General features: G+C 34.8%; 5 protein-coding genes across 5 annotated transcripts; 2 read left to right on the top strand and 3 right to left on the bottom strand.

Annotated features, from left to right (window-relative positions):
- LOC104732309 (putative defensin-like protein 89) lies at nucleotides 7234-8486 on the top strand. The gene is made up of 3 exons (XM_019233618.1): nucleotides 7234-7272; nucleotides 7450-7503; nucleotides 8183-8486. Exons 1-3 carry the CDS (start codon nucleotides 7234-7236, stop codon nucleotides 8408-8410), a joined length of 321 nt encoding a protein of 106 aa, XP_019089163.1. The 3' UTR covers nucleotides 8411-8486.
- On the bottom strand, nucleotides 8754-13181 carry LOC104732307. The gene is made up of 6 exons (XM_010451841.2): nucleotides 13000-13181; nucleotides 12349-12620; nucleotides 11287-11938; nucleotides 10997-11196; nucleotides 10331-10575; nucleotides 8754-10120 (listed from the first exon to the last, which is right to left on the bottom strand). Exons 2-6 carry the CDS (start codon nucleotides 12618-12620, stop codon nucleotides 9156-9158), a joined length of 2334 nt encoding a protein of 777 aa, XP_010450143.1. The 5' UTR covers nucleotides 13000-13181; the 3' UTR covers nucleotides 8754-9155.
- Nucleotides 13724-16424, bottom strand: LOC104732306 (heat stress transcription factor A-5-like). The gene is made up of 3 exons (XM_010451840.2): nucleotides 16104-16424; nucleotides 14328-15506; nucleotides 13724-13972 (listed from the first exon to the last, which is right to left on the bottom strand). Exons 1-2 carry the CDS (start codon nucleotides 16347-16349, stop codon nucleotides 14340-14342), a joined length of 1413 nt encoding a protein of 470 aa, XP_010450142.1. The 5' UTR covers nucleotides 16350-16424; the 3' UTR covers nucleotides 13724-13972; nucleotides 14328-14339.
- On the top strand, nucleotides 18347-20146 carry LOC104733691. Its single transcript, XM_010453253.1, has 3 exons — nucleotides 18347-19404; nucleotides 19479-19806; nucleotides 19877-20146. Exons 1-3 carry the CDS (start codon nucleotides 18347-18349, stop codon nucleotides 20144-20146), a joined length of 1656 nt encoding a protein of 551 aa, XP_010451555.1.
- LOC104733689 (uncharacterized protein At4g04775-like) lies at nucleotides 20502-20909 on the bottom strand. Its single transcript, XM_010453252.1, has one exon. The coding sequence runs from the start codon at nucleotides 20907-20909 to the stop codon at nucleotides 20502-20504; it is 408 nt and encodes a 135-aa protein (XP_010451554.1).

Here is a 21550-nt window from a genome sequence, read left to right as displayed (position 1 = left end):
TTGATGAATTGGTTACTCGTTCGGTTATGCATAACAGAACCCAACCGAAAGCATACCCGAACTACTTGCAGAAATGTTTCCGATTGCAACCGATCAATAACCGAACTCAAACCGATTTGTCCAAATCTTGGTTCGGTTCAGTTCGGAAAAATCGGTTCGGGTAAAAATCACAGGGCAAGGTGTGGACAGTCAAATGTTTATCCAATAAAATTATAACAATAATACATATCACCTTAATATTTGCCAACTTGTCAACATTTCAATTATATGAAATATTCCAAAAAAAACAAATAGCGATATTTTGATATTTGGGCATCATTCTTCTTTCCTCTGTGTGTTCTAAAATATGTAAGAGATACGACGATGAGGATCAATCCAACATTCCAGCTATCTCTATCTTTCACAATATATCTTTCGTTTTGTTTCGTAAATCCCAGTTAGATCTTTGCTTTGAAAATCTGTCTTCAAATTTTTGTAAAATTAAATTTTATTATTTTCGTATAGATTTGTATTTTAGACATGCAAGAAGAAAGCTTCTGTGAGATGAAGAAGAAGAAGAACAAAGCAGAACAAAGAAGAAGCTCATGATGAAGAAGAAGATGCGTTGTCGACAAAGAAGTGTTTTGTCAATGACAAGTGTTAATTGACCGTAAGATTGGTCAAACTCTAAATAAAGAAGTGTGTTGTGTTAATCATAGTAACTTCTATTTTGCTGTGTTGAACATATGCAAATTTTAGAGTGAGATTTATTGCTCATAAGTTCAGTTATAGCTATGAAAAAAGTTTTCTAAAAATGTGTTAATTGAAAGAGTTGTTGGGTATAATTTGGTCATGTCTATATAATTTTCTGAATCACCATAAATTTCTTTAATAAAGAATACAAAGATGAAAGATGAAGTAGGAGTAAATTTTCATGTAAACCTAATAAGGCAATAAAATAAATCAAGTGAGAGCTCGAGGCACACATTGAATTGGTATAAGATTGTGACTTTTCTGGAGAGGTATGGTGTTTCCTTTGAGACAGCATAATCATTTTTGTTATAACATATTTTTGTCTGTCGTAAACTTATTTGGTTGTTTATATAATTATTTTCCATTGATTACATTATCAATATGATTTTAACAAAAAGAAAAAACAATTTCTTTTCAAAATCTCTATACAAAACAAATATTTCATAAAGTATCTATTTTTTATAAGAGAAAATTAAGTTAAAAATTATATAAATCTGTATAATGGTAACTATATATTAATTTAGTTACCTTATAAATTTTAAAATGCGTAAAATATACAATAAAATTTGAACAAAAGAAAAATACTAATAAACTTTTTAAATGCTCATTTTTATTTATGAATTATGATAATCTAAAATTAATTATAAAAAAACCTCTCTTAGCGCGAGTCTTACTCAGGGTTGTAATTAGGAAATGATGGTCTCATCATAAACGATTTTCACAAATATTTATCCAACCTGTTGGACGACTTCGATTTACTTAGAGCTTCCATCCCAGGCTTCATCCTAAGGAAGATTCCGCGTTCGACAAATGTGAGGGCAGATTGTCTAGCCCGTTCATCGTGTTCTTTAGATTTCGAAACTACTTTTGTAAACTTCTTCCTTCTGGTTTGGACAACCAACTTTGGAGTACTGTTTTAATTTAATGTTCGGTTGAAAAAAAATATATATATATTTCACAAATATGGGAGAAAAATAATTATGGCGTTTATTGTGTTTCCATTTAGTGCCTTAGCGTATATTAACTAGACCTACATTAATGTATAGTTTCTAGTGTGAATATGAGGTAGTGTAAATAATGTGTAATGCATCTAATTTTTTTCAATCAAATAAAATGGAAGATCCAAGATTAAGTAGTATCTAAATTGATTGCCATAAAAAAGTAAATGGGAAAAATCAATTATAATAATAATCAAATAAAATGAAAGATTCAAGATTAGGTAGTATATACATCTACGGGTTTGTTTATAAAATAAAATGGAATATCAAATAAATCGATTGCAGTAAAAAAAATCAATAGTAATTGTGGGAATGAAAATATTAACTACACCTATATAAATGTACTGCCGAATTAGAAGATTATATTTTGGATTTTGCTCCCCAAAAAAAAAGTTGATAATGTTGGAATGATTAGGTAGTATATTGCCTTTGATTTTTGAAATTGAATAAAATAGATGATCATAAATTAAGTACTATGTTAATTGATGGCCAATTTAAATGCAATGGTTTGAACTTTGATCGTTGAAATTGAATAAGATAGAAGATCATAAATTAAGTACAATGTAAATGAATGGCCATTTTAAATGAAATTGTTAAAAATCAATCTTACATACCATAATCGTAGGAATCTAATGACTATTTGCCATTGACCCAGAATCTCAGATGGATGGATGCAAGTACGATTGGATAAAACAGAGGTGGATGAAAGGCTGAACTGTTAGTGGTTGAAGACCAAACCTGTGGTTTTTCCTTCGATGAAATCTAGTGGGTTCCGCCGAAGTGAAGAGGACGAGGAAGTGAATGTATTACCAAGATTAATTGTCTAAATAATATTATTTTTAAAAAACCTATGCTAGAAAATTCATCTATATATACATTTTTGGAAATATTTAGCAAATAAATCATGAAGTTGGAACTTATTTACAATCATGCCATTAACATTAATTATTATTTTTATTTTTTTTACATATCAATTATATTAATCATAAATATTACATGATATATGAAACCATTGAAATACAATCATTAAACCAGATATAGGAAATTGAACACAATTTCAATAATAAAGTGAAAGTGACCATGCTTTCCAACTAGAAGCCTTACTGGCAACAGATAAAATCTGTTAAATCCTGTCTTCATATACTTGTAAAATGCTAACATCTTATAGATGAAACTCCCAAATGCTTTTTGCATCATTTTAATTAAACAAATACACTGATATGTTGCTTCAAATGGATCATGATCATGGCTTTCATATCGCCATATCCATCGCTTGTGGTTAGTGACCCCGATTTCATTTTTCGTAGAGGTTGAAGAATCTGTTCGTGGGACAGCGAAACCATCATCACCATCATTGGACCATGTCTCTGAACAGAGGAAAACATCACATAAGCCAATTCCTTCAATCGCACAGATTTGTCTACTGATACCCGGATCAAATACCCAAATAAACCATATGTTTGAAGAAAATTCATCGGTTAAGAACCGGAGATGACGCCAGTGAAAGAAACCACTGGAAATAAACTGTATATGAAGGAATATATCACGTTTCAAACGGATCGACATGACACAGGACAAGAGACATCGGTAGAGGGAATCTTCCAATCTTGAATTTGGCAACGGAGTTACATGAAACTGATAAGAGTTTGTCTCCATTGCAAACATGATCATAAACGTTGTTACCATCCAAGAGGAGAAAATAGATCGGAAAAGAATTCGATTAAAAAGTGTGTCTCTCATCATAATTATTAAGAATAAAAGAAGAAAAAACTATAAAAATGAGAAAAGAACCACCGGCAAACGCCGGCAGTCCGTAAAAACGAACTGTTGAAGATCTCCTTTGTTGTCGCCAAGGGGTAGAGAGAGTTACAACTAAGGTTTATCTACTAATTATTAATTTGTTTTTCATTTTTGATTAATTAATATTAATTAAGTTTTGATTTTGAAAAACAAGATTTCCTACCCTAATAAAATTTCCAAAACAATAGGAACTACTCCCTTTAACATTAAGTATTAAGTTTATAATTAATTTTATTATATTATTTTCAATTTTACAAAACAATATGAATTAATTCTATAAACACACACAGTAATTTTCTTTTATAAATCGCTACTTATTTAATTGTATGTTATAGTTCCTATAATAGAAAACAATAAACCTCAAACAAAATACTTTCTACACTAAATAATATATATATATATATATATATCTATATTTGTAAGATTGTATATTTTTAAAAATACAAATTAAATATCAATTATTAATATAGTTAATCTACTAAACAAATAACATTTTATTTTTAATTCAAAATTGCCCACGGTGTACCGCGGGTGAATATCTAATATCCTCATTATAATAAAACGGAAGTACACAACATTGTTTTGTAGACTATATAATTTTAATAAGTTGGTTACAAATAATTTATACATTAATGATAGATTAATTGGTTACAAATGGGTTATACCGAAAATCTTAAGAAGAATATTCTAAAGAATCATATCATCTAACTTACCATATTAATTTCCTTTATTAAATTATTCATCAAATAAAATCTTTTGATTCTAACTTAACATATTAATTTGTTAATTATCATTATACTTCACTTCTCATCTTTATATATGAGTCTATTTTGTGTAACAAATAAATTATCATATTATTTATTATAATTAATTAATAGTTTTATTTTCGGATATACCATAAGTTGAATTTTTAAAAACAAATATAAATTGTTCAATCTATAACATATTCAAGCTTTAGTAATATTATTCTTTGAAAATAATATCTATTGAATTAAAAAATTTACTGAGTAACAGGTCAAAATTGAATATTTAAATTAAATTTCATATTTTTTTGTTGAATTTTATATAATATAATAAACTTTAAATAATTTATTTTGATTTTTTAATATATTTAAACTTGATATAAAAGTTAGAAACTATAAACACTCTAAATTGATTTGTTATAGCAATGTCAATAATATGTCACTATAATATGAAAGAATTTCAAGAAACCAAGTACATTAAAACAAAAAGCATAACAATATATTAAATTACTCATAATATAATGACATTCAAGTCATGATGTAGAATATACATTGTTGAAATAACTTCACATATATAACCTAATACAACATATTAAAATTTTATTTCAAAATATAAAATATACAAAATTTTGTATAAAATAAAATTTGACCAGTGTTATAGCACGGGTACTTATCTAAAATCATTAACAATATAAAATTTACAAAATATATGTCTTTTTCAAGCCATCATATTATTTAGCATATGATTTTATTACGTAATGTTTTATCCAATTTTTTTTACAAAAAATAATCACATAAATTATAATTTATATAAAAATTACAATATAAATAAATGAATTTCAATCCGTGCTCTAGCACAGGTCTTAATCTAGTTGTATATTATAGGAGATCCATTAAAATAAATTTCAAGATATTATATATTTGTATGATGTTAATTTATTGACTAAAGCTGTGTTCAAAAAAAAAAATTTGACTAAAGCTTAAAATCTAACTAGCTTTGGAAATTTTTCAATTTTGTAGATTATTATGTCTTTTAATTTGGTAACTAATATACAAATCAAATAAATTTAGCGGGGAAAAAGTTGGTAACTCTTAGAAAGATATCAATGGTTTGATTATTGAAAAAGAAATTTGTGAATTTCCTAAATTAAGTTGTATAAATTTGTAGGACATATTGAATATTTTCTATGGGAAAAAGAAACTATTTGTAAGTAGAGTGTAAAAATAAATTTTCAGGATCGACATACTTAAATATTTGTAAAACGTAAGTTTTTTCTCTATATATCTAATCGTACTAGTGGTGTTCGTATTAGGCATAGAAGTTCGCATGATATTGATTGTGAACCTTATTTTTTCTTACAGGCTTTGATTTTTCTTCAGACTTCTATTGAAATCTAGTATATTCTAACAAATACTTGTTGCATATATACTCTAGCAAAATGGGAACCAAGAGGATTTCATTTCTTGTGTCATTGATGGTCTTCGCTCTCATCCTTCTACCGATGATTTCAGGTAATATATAAAACTCAAGATATTGTTTTAGGTTGGCCAAAGATTTGTTTAGTTGGTGACAGTTTAGTTTTCTAAAAGAACTTTCAATTTATATTTTTAAAAAAAAAAGAAAAAAAAAATAATTAGGTAGACTAGTTATACTAATTCATAAAACAAATAATCGATAATTTTGTACTATTATTCTTGTTTCATGTGTTTGTTTATGATCTAAACAGGGCAAAACGCGCAATGTTACTCAAACCTAACATGTAAAAACAATGCGACATGCAATGAGCTTTGCAAAGCTAAAAATCACAAATTAGGAGGGGTTTGTTTTCTTCGTGTCAAACGTTGCTGCTGTTATATTACTTTCATCGAATCCCAAGAGTCTTCCATATCCAAGGATACCAATAATGTACTCATTATTAATTAATTCATCATTTTATATGTATTCTCTCTATTGTCACAATAAAAATTTAAAACGTCATATACTCATATATATGGATTATATATTTGAAATTTGAATATATTCTCTTATAACAATTATAAATGATTTTACATCACATCATGATTTATTAAGCTGAGCACAAAGAAGAGTTGACAAAGACTTAGTGGCTTTCATAATCTATTCAACAGAGCTGAGTACAAGACACTCAACCGATTACTTGAGAACTGCTGTTGCTTTCAGATGAATGCAAGCTAGCGTTCTTGGATTACTCTTCACGTTGTAGCCTTGTAGGGAAGACACAACGGATTCTTTAATTTTCCTCTTTGAAGGAGTCTCTTCATATCATAGTTATGAAGTGGATGCTCACGTCTCCTGAGGCCCGGTCATTAATTCTCGTTCATGCTGTCTGGCTCTGTCTGCCTCATTCAGCGTAGTCGAGATAACATTCTCTGCAGCAACTTTGGTTGAACATGGTGAAGGTTCGAGTTCCATTTCAGAACCCAAAATAATGTCTTCTGCACTTTTTGAGCAGACCCTCAGACAACTCATTGGCAATTTACTCAACTCACCATCTAAATCAGTAGTAACTTCGTCATGACTATCAAATCTAGCAAATCATATTCATCAAGAGATTTTCTAAACGGTCAAGGGATATTAAAAGGTGATAATAAACATTATAATAACATATGAATCTCGAATTGTTTTTAAAAATTGCATAACTTAATGATACATAAAGTTACGTAAACTTTTTTTTTTTACTCTTAAAATGTATTAGTTTGAGACATGGGCCTGGGCCTTCATAAGAGGGACCGATGGAAGGCAAAAATACCAACAATCAGATGTGGGTGGGGCGTGTACCTGTGGCAGCAGGCAGCAGGCAGCAGCAACCACCGTCGCCGTTGTTATCCACCGCCGAATCCCGGCGATAGTTGTAGCAGCCGGAAAGATGTCGACGGCTTCGAGTTCTGTCAGATAAGCAACATTCACGACCATCAAAGAAATCTTATCAGTGTAGAGAAAGATGAATAAGAGCAAGTTCATCGTCATCGATGGTCCTATTGTTTGTTCCTCCTCTCGTTAGATATTTTGGAACTGTAGCTCTTGTTAGAGAGTTACATATGATTGCTTGAAAACTGCATTGTCAAGTCCAAAGTAAAGATGTCTTTTTTTTTTTCGTGTTGTTGGTCTTCTTGATTAAACTTCATCATTGAAATTTCCTGTTTGTTTCTTCTGCCAGGTTCAAATGGGGAGTCAGGTGACATTTGATCTTTTAGGTGTCCTTTACAACCAGGTGAGCTTTTTGTCTGTGAATTTAAACTCTTTTTTTTTTTTTTTGAGATTTGAGTGCGTTAATATATGATTATGCTCATGGATCTATAATTTCCCCTAATTGATCAAACAATTTGGTAAGTAACTAAGCTTTTGTGAATGTGTTTATCGCTTTTGATTGTGGTGTTGTTATCAATGAGAGAGTAGGGTTTTCTGTGAGTAGCTTGGTGAGCAAGTAGGTAATATCTTTGGAGATCTCAGATTTTGGTTAGGATTTTCTAGAATATGACAATCATTCCAAATATTGTTTTGCCATTATTTACAAATCGTAATATGCATAGGTAGAGGATATTATTGTTTCTATTATCAGTGAATGCGATTTGTAAAAAATGCGATAACACTTAGTTGTAAAAATAAATATTTGTAAAATGTAAGTTTTTCTCTATAGATCTAATCTTACTATTGGTGTTCATATATTAGACAGAACTTCTCTTAATATTGATTTTGAACCTTACCATTTTTCATTGGCTTTGTTTTTTGTTTTAAGCTTCTAATGAAATCTAGTATATTCTAACAAATACTTGTTGCATCCTTGTACCCATGATTTCAGGTAATATATATAAAACTCGAGATATTGTTTTATTTTTGCTTATATTTGAATAACATGTTAAGATATTATTATATTCACATTTTAAAATATCATACTATTATTCTTGTTTCATGTGTTTGTTTATGAACTTTTAACAGGGCAAAAGACGCAATGTTACTCAAACCTAGTATGTAACAACAACACATCGACATGCGTTGAGCTTTGCAGAGCTAAAAATTACGCATTAGGAGGGGTTTGTTTTCCTCGTGTCAACCGCTGCTGTTGCTATATTACTCTCGAATCTCAAGAGTCTTCGATATCTAAGGATACCAATAATTGACTCATTATCAATTAATTCATCATTTTATTTTATATGTACTCTCTATTATCACAACAGAAATAAACAGCTTTTTATATATGGATTATATATTCTCTTATAGCAATTATAATGATTTACATCACTTGATTTATTTATTAAGCAATACATTTTGTTTTACCCTGCCTTGGTACTTTATTATCACATTGTTAAAGTAGTACATATTGGTGTATATGAAGAATGGAGTCTTCGGGCAGTTTGGTTCGTTAATTTTCTTAATATCGTCTTTAATGGTGAGCCTTTGAACTTAGAAACATTAATATTCAATTTCATCTTATATTTCAACACGAAAATTCGAGACAAAAACTACAATGAATACGATTATTTCATCTTCCTACTCAGTTACACAAATCATTATGATCCAATTTACATTTCCATAATTCCCATCTCCGGCGGAGAAGAGTTGATTGGCAAAGACTCTCTTTCATAATCTATTCAACAAGTCTATGGTTTGAAAAATACAGTACAAGACACTCAACTGGATTGTTGCTTTCAGATGAATGCAAGCGTTCTTGGAACATTCATTCAACGGATTCTTTTCCTCTTTGAAGAGCCTCTTCATCATAGTTATGAAGTGGATGCTCACTGGAATCAAGTTTTTTAAGACCCGGTAATTGTTGCTTCTCAGTTCGTGTCTGCTCAACATTAGATTGCTCATTAAAATCTTGAAACTCTTGCTAAGTTCTCGGCTCGGCTCAGTTACTATCATTCATACACTCCCTTGCTCGGGTGCCCAAATTTTCACCCTTTTCGCACCTCTTTCACAGTTCTCGTTCATGTTGTCTGTCTCATTCAGAGTAGTCGAGATAAGATCCCCTGCAGCAACTTTGGTTAAGCATGGTGAAGGTTCGAGTTCCATTGCAGAACCCAAAATAATGTCTTCTGCATTTTCTGAGCAGGCCCTCAGACAACTCATTGGCAATTTACTCAACTCACCATCTAAATCAGTAGCAACTTCGCTGTGACCCTCGTGTTTATCTAGCAAATCATTTTCATCAAGAGATTTTCCATTAAATGGTTCACTGAAAGCAATTTCTCTCTGCAAGTTACCTTCGTTGGCATCGCTCTTTTGCAGATTGAAGGGTGCATTTATTTGCTTTTCCACAGAGACGGCTAAAGAAACTGCATAATCACGAAACAAGGAATCGCGAGGTGGGCAGTGTAGAAGATTAATCAAGGTCTGATAATACTGTAGAAGGCTCGCGGACTGCCTAGAAGCTCTGTTTCCAAGACACTGTTGTGTAAGTTTGATCATGTGCTTACATATGTATCCCTTTTCTGCCCAGCTGCAACTGCAAACCCCAAACTGTGACCCTGGATTCCACACAACATGAATTTCGTTGCCTTCACACTCATCTCTTATTTTTGCAGACATACCAGACATAACAACATCAGAATCTGGTATACTCAATGCTTTGCGGAAGGAAGTCAACCCACTCACCCATTCCTCTTTCCAGTACCTGGCAAAATTATCTTTTCCAGAATATTCATCAAGCCAGAAGTAAGAATGTACTTTTGTCCCTAGCTTATCGACCAACCAATCAGCACGTTGATAAGCTTCAGAGTCCCTCTCATTCAAAAGCCTGCACTTCAGCTGATAGTGGTAAAGCTCCATCGCTGCACAGGTCTCTTGGCTTGCCAAGGGAAGAGATAGTAACGCACTTGTCCAAGCTCCTATGATTAATTGGAGGAAGAAGTCATTCTAGAGAGGACTAGTATCTAATGTCTGCAATAATTTCAGGTAGAGTGGCAGAGTAACAATGTAGAATTACGTGTATACATTTCATACTTAGGGTCAATGAATCTTTAGACCTATCAGTATATTTTAGATGACCATGCAGGTAGAGTGTAAACAGAAATGAAACGAGAGAATCGGAAAATAACCTATTCTGGGAGACCAAACAGCTCTGAAGTACTCCACAAATTCTGGACTACCAACAAAATCCTCCACAAAACTGTCAAACAATATGGCTGTTCCTTGCCTTCTACAGATTTTATCTACAGCCTCCCCAAGATGTCTTGAAATCTCAACACGTGTCTCTGTTTCTGGACATCTCTTGAATATGTTCTTATGCCATGCATGGCGAACACGCCAAAAGGAAAGCAAGACCGGGCACTGAAATACATCCCTAAGAACATCACAAGCAATATCATTCAAATATCATTCACAAGCAATATTATTGAGGGTTGAATTTGGTTCCTTGTCTGAAATATATGTTTACACCAAATTTCTTATTAACAAACGAGAACAGTATGAATCAGTATCTGTTGATGAAGTGATGAACCCTATAATCTAACTATGTCAAGCTGCACCTAGCCAGTCCAACCAAAGGATTCAAGACCTATGGTTGTATCATCCAAGTCAATTTGTCCAAATAGCTCGACTATTGAAATTACCAAAGGCAGCTTCATTCAATATGTCGATAGTTGGTTATGTAAACTGCATTAAAAGCTAATTGCTTTGATGTGGTAAACTCTGCCATTTTTACTGAAGGAAGGAACATGCCAAATATGTTTTTAAATGAAAAAGTGGTTTCTGAAGCAACCAACCTGATCGTTATTATGTCAGCAAAAGGATCATCAACTATGAACCCAGCCACCTTCCAGGAGGGATCCTTGGCATGGACTCGGTTACAAAGTGCTCTCATCCATCTATATGCATCTCCACTGGAAAATCGTGGTGCAATTATCCAAGCAACTGGAATAGCCTTATTCTCAGAGTCGAACACAACAAGACTGTGGATAGGATACTGAAAATAAACGCAACACATAGATCTGAGAAATATCCTGATAATATAAATACCAAATTTAGTTACTGATGCAAACTGTAAGAAACTGACCTTTAGTTTATTTGTTCCAAACCTCGAGTCTGAAGCCAAAAGTCTACAGTTTCCAAAACGAATCATTTGTTGCAACTGCCACTCAGTTTGGATACCCAAGGAAAAAGGGTCTGTATCAGAGATTCCTTCAAAGAAAAACACATGACTTTGATGACTTTCAACCCACATGCTGATGCTGACATCGTCATCCTCATTGAGCTCATATGTTGAACGTCGGATACTCCTCTCAAGTCTTCGAACATATCTATGAGTTAACAAATCATCTCGGTTACTTGGACCACCTTGTTTTTCGACTGATTCATTATGCCTTTGCATAATGGTCTCCACAGAGACACCCACATAGAGCAAAGATAATACCCGTAGCCTAAGGTCTTCTGATATATATGGAGCAAACATGGCTCTTGTTCCAGCCGCTTTTTTGTCTTGTGGACCGTGGCAGGGCAAACCTTTTTCATCTACATGCTTGTCATTATTATAAATTACTAAAGCCACTGTTGGTTCTGCAATTAAGCGTTTCACAATGAAGTGACACCTACAACCTCTCTTAGAATTGGGTCGGCCTGCATTGTTCTTTTTTGCAACATACGTGCTCCTACTTGGCCGTACAGCTCCGCCTGTCCTATTGTCATCCGGTCCAAAGGAACACCAATACCTACTCACACAAAAACACTAAATTATAACCAACGATTATATTCCACACTGACTAGCAATACAAGACAACTAAATTAGCTAGGCAACTTTTTGTAGTATGAACAATCTAAATCCAAATAGCTAGCCAAGTACTGCCTACAATGAGAATAATTTAGGATCATAGTATTTAGACTATCCAGATATGCTGCAACAACAAAAATGGATACAGAAAGCTAGGGAAACATAAAGGAAAAGAGAATGAGACAATTAAAAAGAAGACAGAAACATACACGAAGCAAACAAAATATAAATTCACTTCCCCTTCATTAGAAAAAGATGACCACAAGGTATGCAGAAAACAAAACATAAAGTAACAAACCAGATAAATGATCTAACTTGCTGTGACCAACACAAAACAAATGTGAAACTTACAGAATATACTCCAGGATGCCATCAACCTTTGGCTTATATTTTTTCCCTTTGGCTTTCCTTCGTCTAGCTTCAACATGAAAGCTCGTAGGACAATCCGTATTCAATGATTCACCTCTTACAAAATCATCCACCCTAGTATACGGGATGAGAGCTAACCTATCTATATTGTCACGGTAACCTTCAACCTTCGACCAAACAAGATCGGCAGAAGAAAATTCTGGCAAAGCAGGGTTTTGCACAGGTAAGGAGAAGATCTGATCCCATCTAGCCATCTGCATTTTCAATATGTAGTCATCAAAACAATGGAATAAAAACTAAGGGGAATAGAATATAACTAGGCATATGCTCAAACAGAGATTTTGATTGCAACGATACGTTAGGTTGAAAACTTGAGACGTCTCTGCTTACAGGAAAAAAACTCCATTTAAATAAAATCATGTACAAAGAACACAGCAAATCAATCAAAGTTAAAAGGGAAATGATCAAGCTTTTATGAACAATGGAATCAAACCAAGGGGAATATAGCACTTCCTAAATTAACACTTCAAAGATATCAAAATTCTCAAATAATTAAATTAGTTATGTATTTAAAAAGGTTAGAGAGCTTTATTGGAAGTGGCAAGTTAAACAGAGAGAGAAAGAAGCACAAACTCTGAAACGGCGGAGTCAGAAACAGATGTCGACTTCGATAAACCCCAGAGCCGACGATTGAAGAAAAACGCTTTTAGGGTTCTTCTTCTTCAGTGTCTGAGAATCGACGAAAACTGGGGGAGAGTGGAAAGCTAATACGACGCCGTTTCATGGTGTGAAAAAAAAAAAAAAACGACACTGTTACAGTGTTACAGGAAAACCCTCTAATAAATAAACCGGGTAAGTCATGTGGTTTAATTTACACTTCAGCTTTTTATTTCAATTTATGGTACAATTAGTTGGTTTGTCGCGGGTACAATTTACAACACACAACATGTTAGGCACTTCGTCTTTCTTGAACCTCCTCCTCTCTCTCTCTCTCTCGAATCATCATCACTAAAATCTTAGAATCTTCGAGTTCGAGGTGGTTCCTCTCTTTCTGAATTTCCAATCGGTGAGCTTCTTTTTCGGAAATCCCGTCACAACGTTTGAATAACATCCCCAAATATTTTGTAGAAAATGAAGCCCGGGGCGACCAAGTCCACATCCGCCCAGTTCCACTGATTATATGTAATAAATCGTGGGATTCGAAAAATGCATGAACATTACTCAAGAAATATAAATGTGTATCACTCTTCCGATCGATACCCAATACAACAAGTTGACCAATAAAAGAAAATGATTTCGAGAACATAAAGCTCAACTTGTGTGGATGTTACCCTCGTCGGTTCTAAGGTTTTGTGTGGGAAGGCTACAATATGGTTTTCCACATTTCAGACGTAAGAATAATGCTTGTCCAATTCATATCCTATGCACTTAAATTTACAGTCAAATTACATGTGTAGAAAATAAAATAAAAACAAGTGAGAAACACAAGTGTTTACACCAAGGAATGCTACTTACCCTTTGGACGCTGTATCAGCAGTCCATCGTTTCATTACTTACTCAGCCAATACATGTGCCAAAAACCAAAGACCATACTCGTTCATGTAACCTGAAAAAAAATGGGTATATTTACAGCATTATACATTGGCATAAACCGATGACAACTAAAATAAGCTATACTGACAAAACCACGTTACATCACTATGAGTTAAATATTCCTAATCAATGCAGAATGATTTCCAAGCAGAATAGGAAAATTTAACAGGTACTGCATATACAAGTTTTATGTAACAAGAATTTGTCGACAATGTCTACCTAGCTAAACAACCATGTTCTCTTTTACAAGAATTCTCGACAAAGTCTAGGTACCAAATTGTTGCCAAACATCATGCAAGTATCGAGAAGGCTAACATGTTTATCACCAAGCAGTATAAAGATAACAACTAGGTTTAAGGATGTATTACCGGTTAATTACTTTATAAGGTGAGCTGCTTAGTATGATTTGTATTACGTGAGATTATATTCCCGTTTCTTTTGTCCTCTTGCTCTTCGTATGGGTTTCCTCTATAAGTAGAACTTGCCTCCTCATTATCTGAAGACCCCGGCCTTTCTGTTAGGAACTGTTCCCAGAATACATCATTCACTCTTGCTGGAGGAGCTGCTTTTGCTTGGCTAGCAACCTTTTGTTGTCTCCCCCGGTTTTTCTCAATTGCACTTGTTTCTATGGATTTAAAGTTTAACTCAGTACATCTTCCAGTCTCCTGACTTTTATGAGTTGTCTTAGCTATCTGTGAAGCTGTCTTGTCCGGTAATGGAGCAGAAGCCAGCGTTAGATTTAAATGACATGAAAAGCTACCATCTGTCTCCTCTGAAGAAGTTAGCCTCTGCTGCAAGGTCTCCACTCTTGTATTGTCATTTAACAGTAATCTCCTCGGGCATGTCCCGGTATCCGCAAGCTCTAGTGCTTCAGGTGAAAATGGTGGGCCTTCTCTTCTGGTTAGTGTAGTTTTTGGATCACTTCCTGACAGTATTCCCTTGGGACTCCCTCCTTCTTCATTGGAACTTTGTATACTGTGTGAAACCATGTTCATATCTGAAACAGCTGGAGAAAGCTCTAGCCGCAATTTATTCGAGAAATTTTGATGGAAAATATTTCCAGACTCGGGTCTCGAGCTACCACTACTATTATCCAGATGAGAATCTTCAGAAGGAGGCTTTGATTGCTCAACTTGAGGGAGCCTTCGCTTTTTGTTGTAAGCTGAAATATCCAATTGCTCAACTTTACGACCAAAATTCTTTACAAAAGTAGGATTCCGAATAGCCGTTTCCAAGAAATTCAGCAGCTTCTTCTGCCTCTTCTCCATATCATCAACATGCTCAGTCATTTCTTCAAACTGATGCTTCGCTACAGCCTTCTGTTGTTTGAATTTCAAAAGCTTAGCTTCAATCGCAGCTTTTTCACGTGAAAGCTTGTCCATTTGATCTTGCAACGCTGCTCTTTCTTGATCAGCCGACGAAGCAGGTGGATGACTGTGGCTGTGTATAGGTTTCCTTCTATGTATATTCTTGAGAAGATGCTTCTTATCCTTGATAAAATCATCATTCAAAAATTCCCACCTCTCTGGATCAATCTTCCGGAACCCCTATAACCAAAATCACAAGAACATTCACCGTTTATAGAAACCTTAAGCAGAGAAAGAGGAATATCAACACAGTCCCTAAGTTCCGATCAAATGATGACTCTGGAGGAGATAAAACCTGATTGCTAGCACTGTAACTGCTCTTAAAGTCCATACAAAACCTTCAATTTGAAGTTACACTTCATCTTCGTGATGAATATCTTAGGCAGAGCTAAAACAACTAAGATGCAATGATAACATTGGAGCTTGGAGGTGATAACATTCCTCTAAATTCACCCATTTCCACAATTCAATCTATAATCACACAGCCCTAGATGCGTTCTAAAGTTCCAATTAATAGATCCTTAGCTTGCTACATACAAAGCCTTCAACTTAAGCTACATTTCATCTTCTTGTTAATCAACAAACTCAATTCCATAATCCAGTCTATAAATCACACAAAAACCTAGACGCATTCTAATAATTCCAAAACCCTCAATTCGAATTTAGAATATCCCAACTTAAATCAAACGATGCGCGACAAAAATTAGGTCAATTCAAAACATGGAAGAGAGAGATGAGTTTTGTAGAACCGAAATTGAGAGAGGAAAAAAGACTAACATAGGTATTGAGCTGACGGATGAAAGAAGAGAAGTTATTGTGCTTGAAGTAAGTTGGAAGAAGAAGGCGTGAAAACTCCGCATGGTTCCAAACGATGAAGCTGTTGTTGTTAGCGCTCCACGATACAATCTGGTCTGTAGACGAATCATCTACCATCTCGTAGGTCTTCACCAAGAAAGGAGCAGGCCCTCCGACTCCTTCTCCCCCGCTCACGGATGCGGAGGAGTTACCTAATGCGCCATTCATTGTTGAATCTAATCAGGAAACAGCAACGAGAGATGGTGATGCCCGAGAGAGAGAGAGAGAGATCCTTAGACGTAAATAAATGAATTAACTTTTTTTTTTCTTTTTTTTGAGTAATATTACCTAAAATATTTTTAAAACTATAATTTTTAAACGGGAAAAATGCCAAAAAAAAAACTCATTTTATTTTTATTGAAAGTTTAATATCCAATGGTTTTGCATTGGAATAAAAATGTTTCGTGTATTTCTTTGATGCTTATTAAAACATCATGTTATATTGATTTGTTGAATCAAACATCCGACTTAACACACGTTAATTTGATTAACGGAATCTCTAAACCAGGTTAATTAAACCAAACACGTGGTTAATTGGTGTTAAACGAAATACAATAATGCCCTTAGTTATCTCTCCCAAATCGATTTGAAATGACAAATCCTAAAAACATAATTCCCCAATTTCTTTTCTTCTTCGTCATGTGTGTTCTTCTTTGAACAACTTATGGATCGAGTGATGAGTGAAGGCATTTGTTTTTATTGATTGGGTTCAGTGTTTTGGGCGTGAATTCTGAGAGTATCGCGGAGATGAGGTATGTCGATTTCAGGTTTTTAGGTTTTGGGTTATCGGTCGATTGCAATTTTGGGGCCGATTTCAATTCTTAGGAATTTTAGGGTTCATAGATTATATTATTAACGATTGGGTGGGTGAAATCGTTCATAGATTATATTATTTTTGATTGGGTGGGTGAAATCGAGATCAATTTAGGGTTCATAGATTTTATTATTTTAGGGTTCATAGATTTCAATTCGATTTTTGTTTTTAAGGGTTTGTTTGTACTAATCGTGAATGTCTTCTTGTTGTGTCTAGTGCTTTCGAGTGTTTGAAGTGCAAAATACACTATAGATGAGATGTATCAAACAATGAGCAATCATTCGACTACATAGGAGGAGATTCGAAAGACATGTTAGTGGATCCCGATTTGATGACATGGTCTATCTTCAGCGAGTTTTGCGTAGATAATGAAGTGTATGGTGAAGTCGAAGACGTTTGGTATAAGCTTCCACATGAGGACATAAGTTCAGCAAGATCAATTGGCAAAGACAAAGATGGTGGGATTAGGGAGTTGTGTCGTGAAGCTGTTATTGGTGGTGAAGTTGATATATACATCGACAATGGAGTTTCTGTACCAGAACCGTTTCCTCTTACAAATGACGATGTTGGTGAATATGTTGCAGATGAGGAAGACGGAGTAGAAGATGATGCTGAACCCGATCACCATGGTGAACAAAGAACCAATGAGGAACAAGTTCAGCAAGATGATGGGGTAGATCCAGTAGAAGAAGGAAGGCATGATGATCCTCGGTTTTCAGCCTTTTTCGAAGAAATTAACAATGGCAGACAAGGTGATGAAGCAGCGGGTGGGGATGAAGCAGCAGGTGTTAATGAAGCAACATGTGATGTTGAGGAAGAAGATGCAGATGATGATGAATTTGAGAGGCAATGCTTTGATGCTGAGCGTCCAGATCATGTGATGGACACAGACGATGAATGGGATGCATTTTATGAAGAGGAAAGGGTGACATCAAGAGCTAAATACACCAAGGATAAAGAACCTTATTTGTGGTTATTGCAAAAATTTCACAGTGGAGAAGAGTTCAAGGATCAGCTTCTGCGGTATGTGTTGAAGACTAACTACGATGTGAAGCTGTGTAGATGGGGTTCATCAAAGCTGGCCGCTATATGTAGCCATGAGAATTGCAAGTGGAAGATATACTGCTCAGCTCATAAGCGCACAAGTAAGTGGATAGTTCAAACTTATGTTAATACTCATAACCATGGTCAGAGTGGGAAAGCTAAGATGTTGAAACAAGGAGTTATTGCGAGGATGTTCAGAGATGAAGCAAGACGAAGACCAGGATTGAGGTGGACTGATATCAAATATGAGATAATGATGAGGTACACACTATCAATATCTAAGTAGATATGTCAAAAGGCAAGAAGAATGGCATTAGATATGGTGATAGAAACCCAAAAAGAACAATTTGCGAAACTCTGGGATTATGAGGCTGAATTGAAGAGGTCAAATCCGGATACACACACATCGATTGTGACCATCCCTCAAGCGTCTGGTAAGCAACAGTTTGACAAATTCTACATTTGTTTTGATGCTTTAAGAAGAACATGGAAGTCTTGTTGTCGACCCATCATTGGACTTGATGGGTCATTCTTGAAATGGGAACTAAAAGGCGAGATCCTGGCGGCTGTTGGGAGAGATGCAGATAATAGAATCTATCTCATTGCTTGGGCAGTAGTTAGAGTGGAGGACAATGACTCATGGGCGTGGTTTGTTGAGAATCTGAAGAAGGATTTAGATTTGGGGTTGGGGAGTGGTTTGACTGTGATTTCCGATAAGCAGAAGGGGTTACTTAATGTTGTTGCTGACTTGCTTCCTAATGCAGAACATAGGCATTGTGCTCGTCACATATATGCAAACTGGAAGAAGGCACATGGTGACTACTCCCATGAAGGTTATTTCTGGGCAATTGCATATAGTCCAGTAGAAGGAGATTACCGGTTTAACATGAGCGCTCTGAAAGCTTATGATGAAGCTGCACATGATGATTTGCTGAAAACAGAACCAAAGATGTGGTGCAGAGCCTTCTTTAGTGGTCATTCTAGTTGTGAGGATGTTTGCAATAATTTATTTGAGAGCTTCAACAAAACAATCAAAGATTCTAGGAAGAAGCCAGTTTTAAATATGTTTGAGGATGTTAGGAGACAAGCAATGAAGCGTATTTCGAAGAGATGTGATAAGACTGGGAAGTGCCAAACTAAGTTCCCACCTCACATCATGGCAATCGTTGAGGCCAATCGCAAACATGCAAAGTTTTGTTCAGTTCTCAAAAGTAGTGAGAATGTCTACGAGGTGTTAGAAGGAAGTGGTAGCTTTGTGGTCAATCTTCTGCATAGGAGTTGTGCTTGTAACCAATGGAATCTCACAGGAATACCTTGTCCCCATGCAATGTATGTCATAACCGAGCATAATCGTGATCCAGAAGAGTAAGTTTTGATATTTACAGTTTAAAGTTATACATTGTTTAGCTAGAAAACTGACCATCATTTTTCCATTGTAGCTATGTCGATAGACATTATCTGACCACTGTTTGGCAAGCGAACTACAAAGACAACATTCAACCTGTGAATGGAGAAAGATTGTGGCTTGGAACAGATAAAGGATCTATTGAAGTGCCTGACAAAAGGAAAAAGCGTGGGCGTCCTAAGAAATATGCTAGGATAAAGGAACCAGGTGAATCATCAACCAATCCGACTAAGGCTACAAGGGAAGGACAAACCGTAACTTGTACAAATTGCAAGCAACCAGGTCATAATAAAGGCACTTGCAAAAATCCGGCTGTACAACCAGCTCCTACACGCAAAAGAGGGAGACCAAGAAAGCGACTGGTAAGTATGATTATTGATTATTTCTCTTTTATTACAACTTTCTGTTTTTGACATTTTAGCGTTTTCATAGGATAATGATGATCCATGGAGCATACACAATGCACCAAAGAGGTGGCAGAAAGCTCAAACCCAGTCCACTCCAACTGTTTCTCAAAGTCAATCCGTAGAAGAACCTCATCATTCAAGTGCTCCAGCAGCTGGTAGAGGACGTGCTCGTGGACGTCCTCCTGGAACTAAAAATGGTGAAGGCAAAGGTCGTCTCAGAGCTCGTGGTAAAGGTCGTGGCAAAGACAAAGATGAAGCTCCTAAACCACCTGTTTTTTATGTCTCCATGGACTGACAAAGTCTTTGATGTTTGGCAACCTAAAAAAAACTAGTTCATGTCTTATAGGTTCTGATTGATTAGGATGGTACAATGATGTCCTTAGGATGATTTTTTGGTGGGATCCTTGATTTTTTTTTGGTGTGGGATCCTTGTATGTTCTCAAACTAAATGGCTCTTTTGGATCAATGATACTGATTTTTAGGAAATATCCATTGCAAATAACATCAAACAGAGATTAACCATACAACAGACTAAACGAAAACAACAATAACAAACAACAACAACAACCCAAGATAGTCTTCTACTTTCCCAATCCTAGTATCATCCCAATTACTACAATGAACCCTCCCCAAGACAACACGATGAACTGTCAGAGCATTTTCTCTCTCTCAGTAGCTGTCATAACTTCATTTTCAAGGTGATTCTTCTCTTGCTCGTATTTGTTTACTAACCCAGTATGCATCGTCGTCGTCGCACCACTCAGACCATGTTCATTCATGGCTTTTAGAGATTCCTTAAGCAGTTTGATTTCATCTTTCTGATGACGAAGCTCATCTCTTGCTTCTAATAAGCTAATCTTCTGCCAACCACACGGCTTTTCTTCATCTGTCCAACCAAAGAACCCATGAACAGCACATCTGTAGAATCTTCTTCCTGGATTATCGTTTGTCCACGATTTTACAACAATAGTCGCTTTTCCACAATAGCAGATAGGACCCCCAGAACGTCTCCCTGAATTTGCTTCAGACCCAGAACTTTGACTCATCACTCGATCCATTGGTTGTTGGCAGAAGAAGGAAGGCGACAAAGAAGAAAAGAAATTGGGGAATTTAGTTTTTAGGGTTTTTCATCTCAAATCGATTTAGGGGAGATAACCAAGGGCATTATTGTCTTTCGTTTAACACCAATTAACCACGTGTTTGGTTTAATTAACCCGGTTTAGAGATTCCGTTAATCAAATTAACGTCTGTTAAGTCGGATGTTTGATTCAACAAATCAATATAACATGATGTTTTAAAAAGCATCAAAGAAATACACGAGGCATTTTTATTCCAATGCAAAACCATTGGGTATTAAACTTCCAAATAAAAATAACATGGGTTTTTTTTTTGCATTTTTCCCATTTTTAAACCCAAAAATACCTAAAACAACTACAAATGATCCAGGTAAAAATGATAATTCTCAACTCAGTTTTGTCCAAAAGAAAGAAAAAAATATTAATTGTCTACAGCTGACACAAATTTAAAGTTTCAATGGTAATTTACTGAAAATAATAACAGGAACAAAAAATAATTATAATTTTGATTAGTGAGATATTTGGAAGAAGAAAAAATTATAATATTATTGAATTTTGTATATTTATACACATTTTTTTAAAAAGTAATATTTTCTAAATGTATCCTAATTAATGATTTCTAA

The sequence above is a fragment of the Camelina sativa genome, chromosome 12, assembly GCF_000633955.1.
Source record: "Camelina sativa cultivar DH55 chromosome 12, Cs, whole genome shotgun sequence".
Lineage (NCBI taxonomy): Eukaryota > Viridiplantae > Streptophyta > Magnoliopsida > Brassicales > Brassicaceae > Camelina > Camelina sativa.
The sequence above is the reverse complement of the archived record's forward strand: the minus strand, read 5'-3'. Positions and strand labels throughout refer to the sequence as shown.

What these genes read in the sequence shown, in the direction of transcription:
- LOC104732306 (XM_010451840.2), bottom strand. Translation starts at nt 16,349, where the DNA reads ATGAATGGCGCATTAGGTAACTCCTCCGCATCCGTGAGCGGGGGAGAA. An exon ending in TCCGTCAGCTCAATACCTAT is followed by an intron (nt 15,507 to 16,103) that starts GTTAGTCTTTTT and finishes TTTTGGTTATAG; the next exon opens with GGGTTCCGGAAGATTGATCC.
- LOC104733691 (XM_010453253.1), top strand. Translation starts at nt 18,347, where the DNA reads ATGGCATTAGATATGGTGATAGAAACCCAAAAAGAACAATTTGCGAAA. An exon ending in CATAATCGTGATCCAGAAGA is followed by an intron (nt 19,405 to 19,478) that starts GTAAGTTTTGAT and finishes TTTCCATTGTAG; the next exon opens with CTATGTCGATAGACATTATC. An exon ending in GGAGACCAAGAAAGCGACTG is followed by an intron (nt 19,807 to 19,876) that starts GTAAGTATGATT and finishes GCGTTTTCATAG; the next exon opens with GATAATGATGATCCATGGAG.
- LOC104733689 (XM_010453252.1), bottom strand. Translation starts at nt 20,909, where the DNA reads ATGGATCGAGTGATGAGTCAAAGTTCTGGGTCTGAAGCAAATTCAGGG.
- LOC104732309 (XM_019233618.1), top strand. Translation starts at nt 7,234, where the DNA reads ATGAATAAGAGCAAGTTCATCGTCATCGATGGTCCTATT. An exon ending in TCGTCATCGATGGTCCTATT is followed by an intron (nt 7,273 to 7,449) that starts GTTTGTTCCTCC and finishes TTCTTCTGCCAG; the next exon opens with GTTCAAATGGGGAGTCAGGT. An exon ending in TAGGTGTCCTTTACAACCAG is followed by an intron (nt 7,504 to 8,182) that starts GTGAGCTTTTTG and finishes TTTTAAAATATC; the next exon opens with ATACTATTATTCTTGTTTCA.
- LOC104732307 (XM_010451841.2), bottom strand. Translation starts at nt 12,620, where the DNA reads ATGGCTAGATGGGATCAGATCTTCTCCTTACCTGTGCAAAACCCTGCT. An exon ending in GGCATCCTGGAGTATATTCT is followed by an intron (nt 11,939 to 12,348) that starts GTAAGTTTCACA and finishes TTGTGTGAGTAG; the next exon opens with GTATTGGTGTTCCTTTGGAC. An exon ending in TGTTTGGTCTCCCAGAATAG is followed by an intron (nt 10,121 to 10,330) that starts GTTATTTTCCGA and finishes AATTAATCATAG; the next exon opens with GAGCTTGGACAAGTGCGTTA.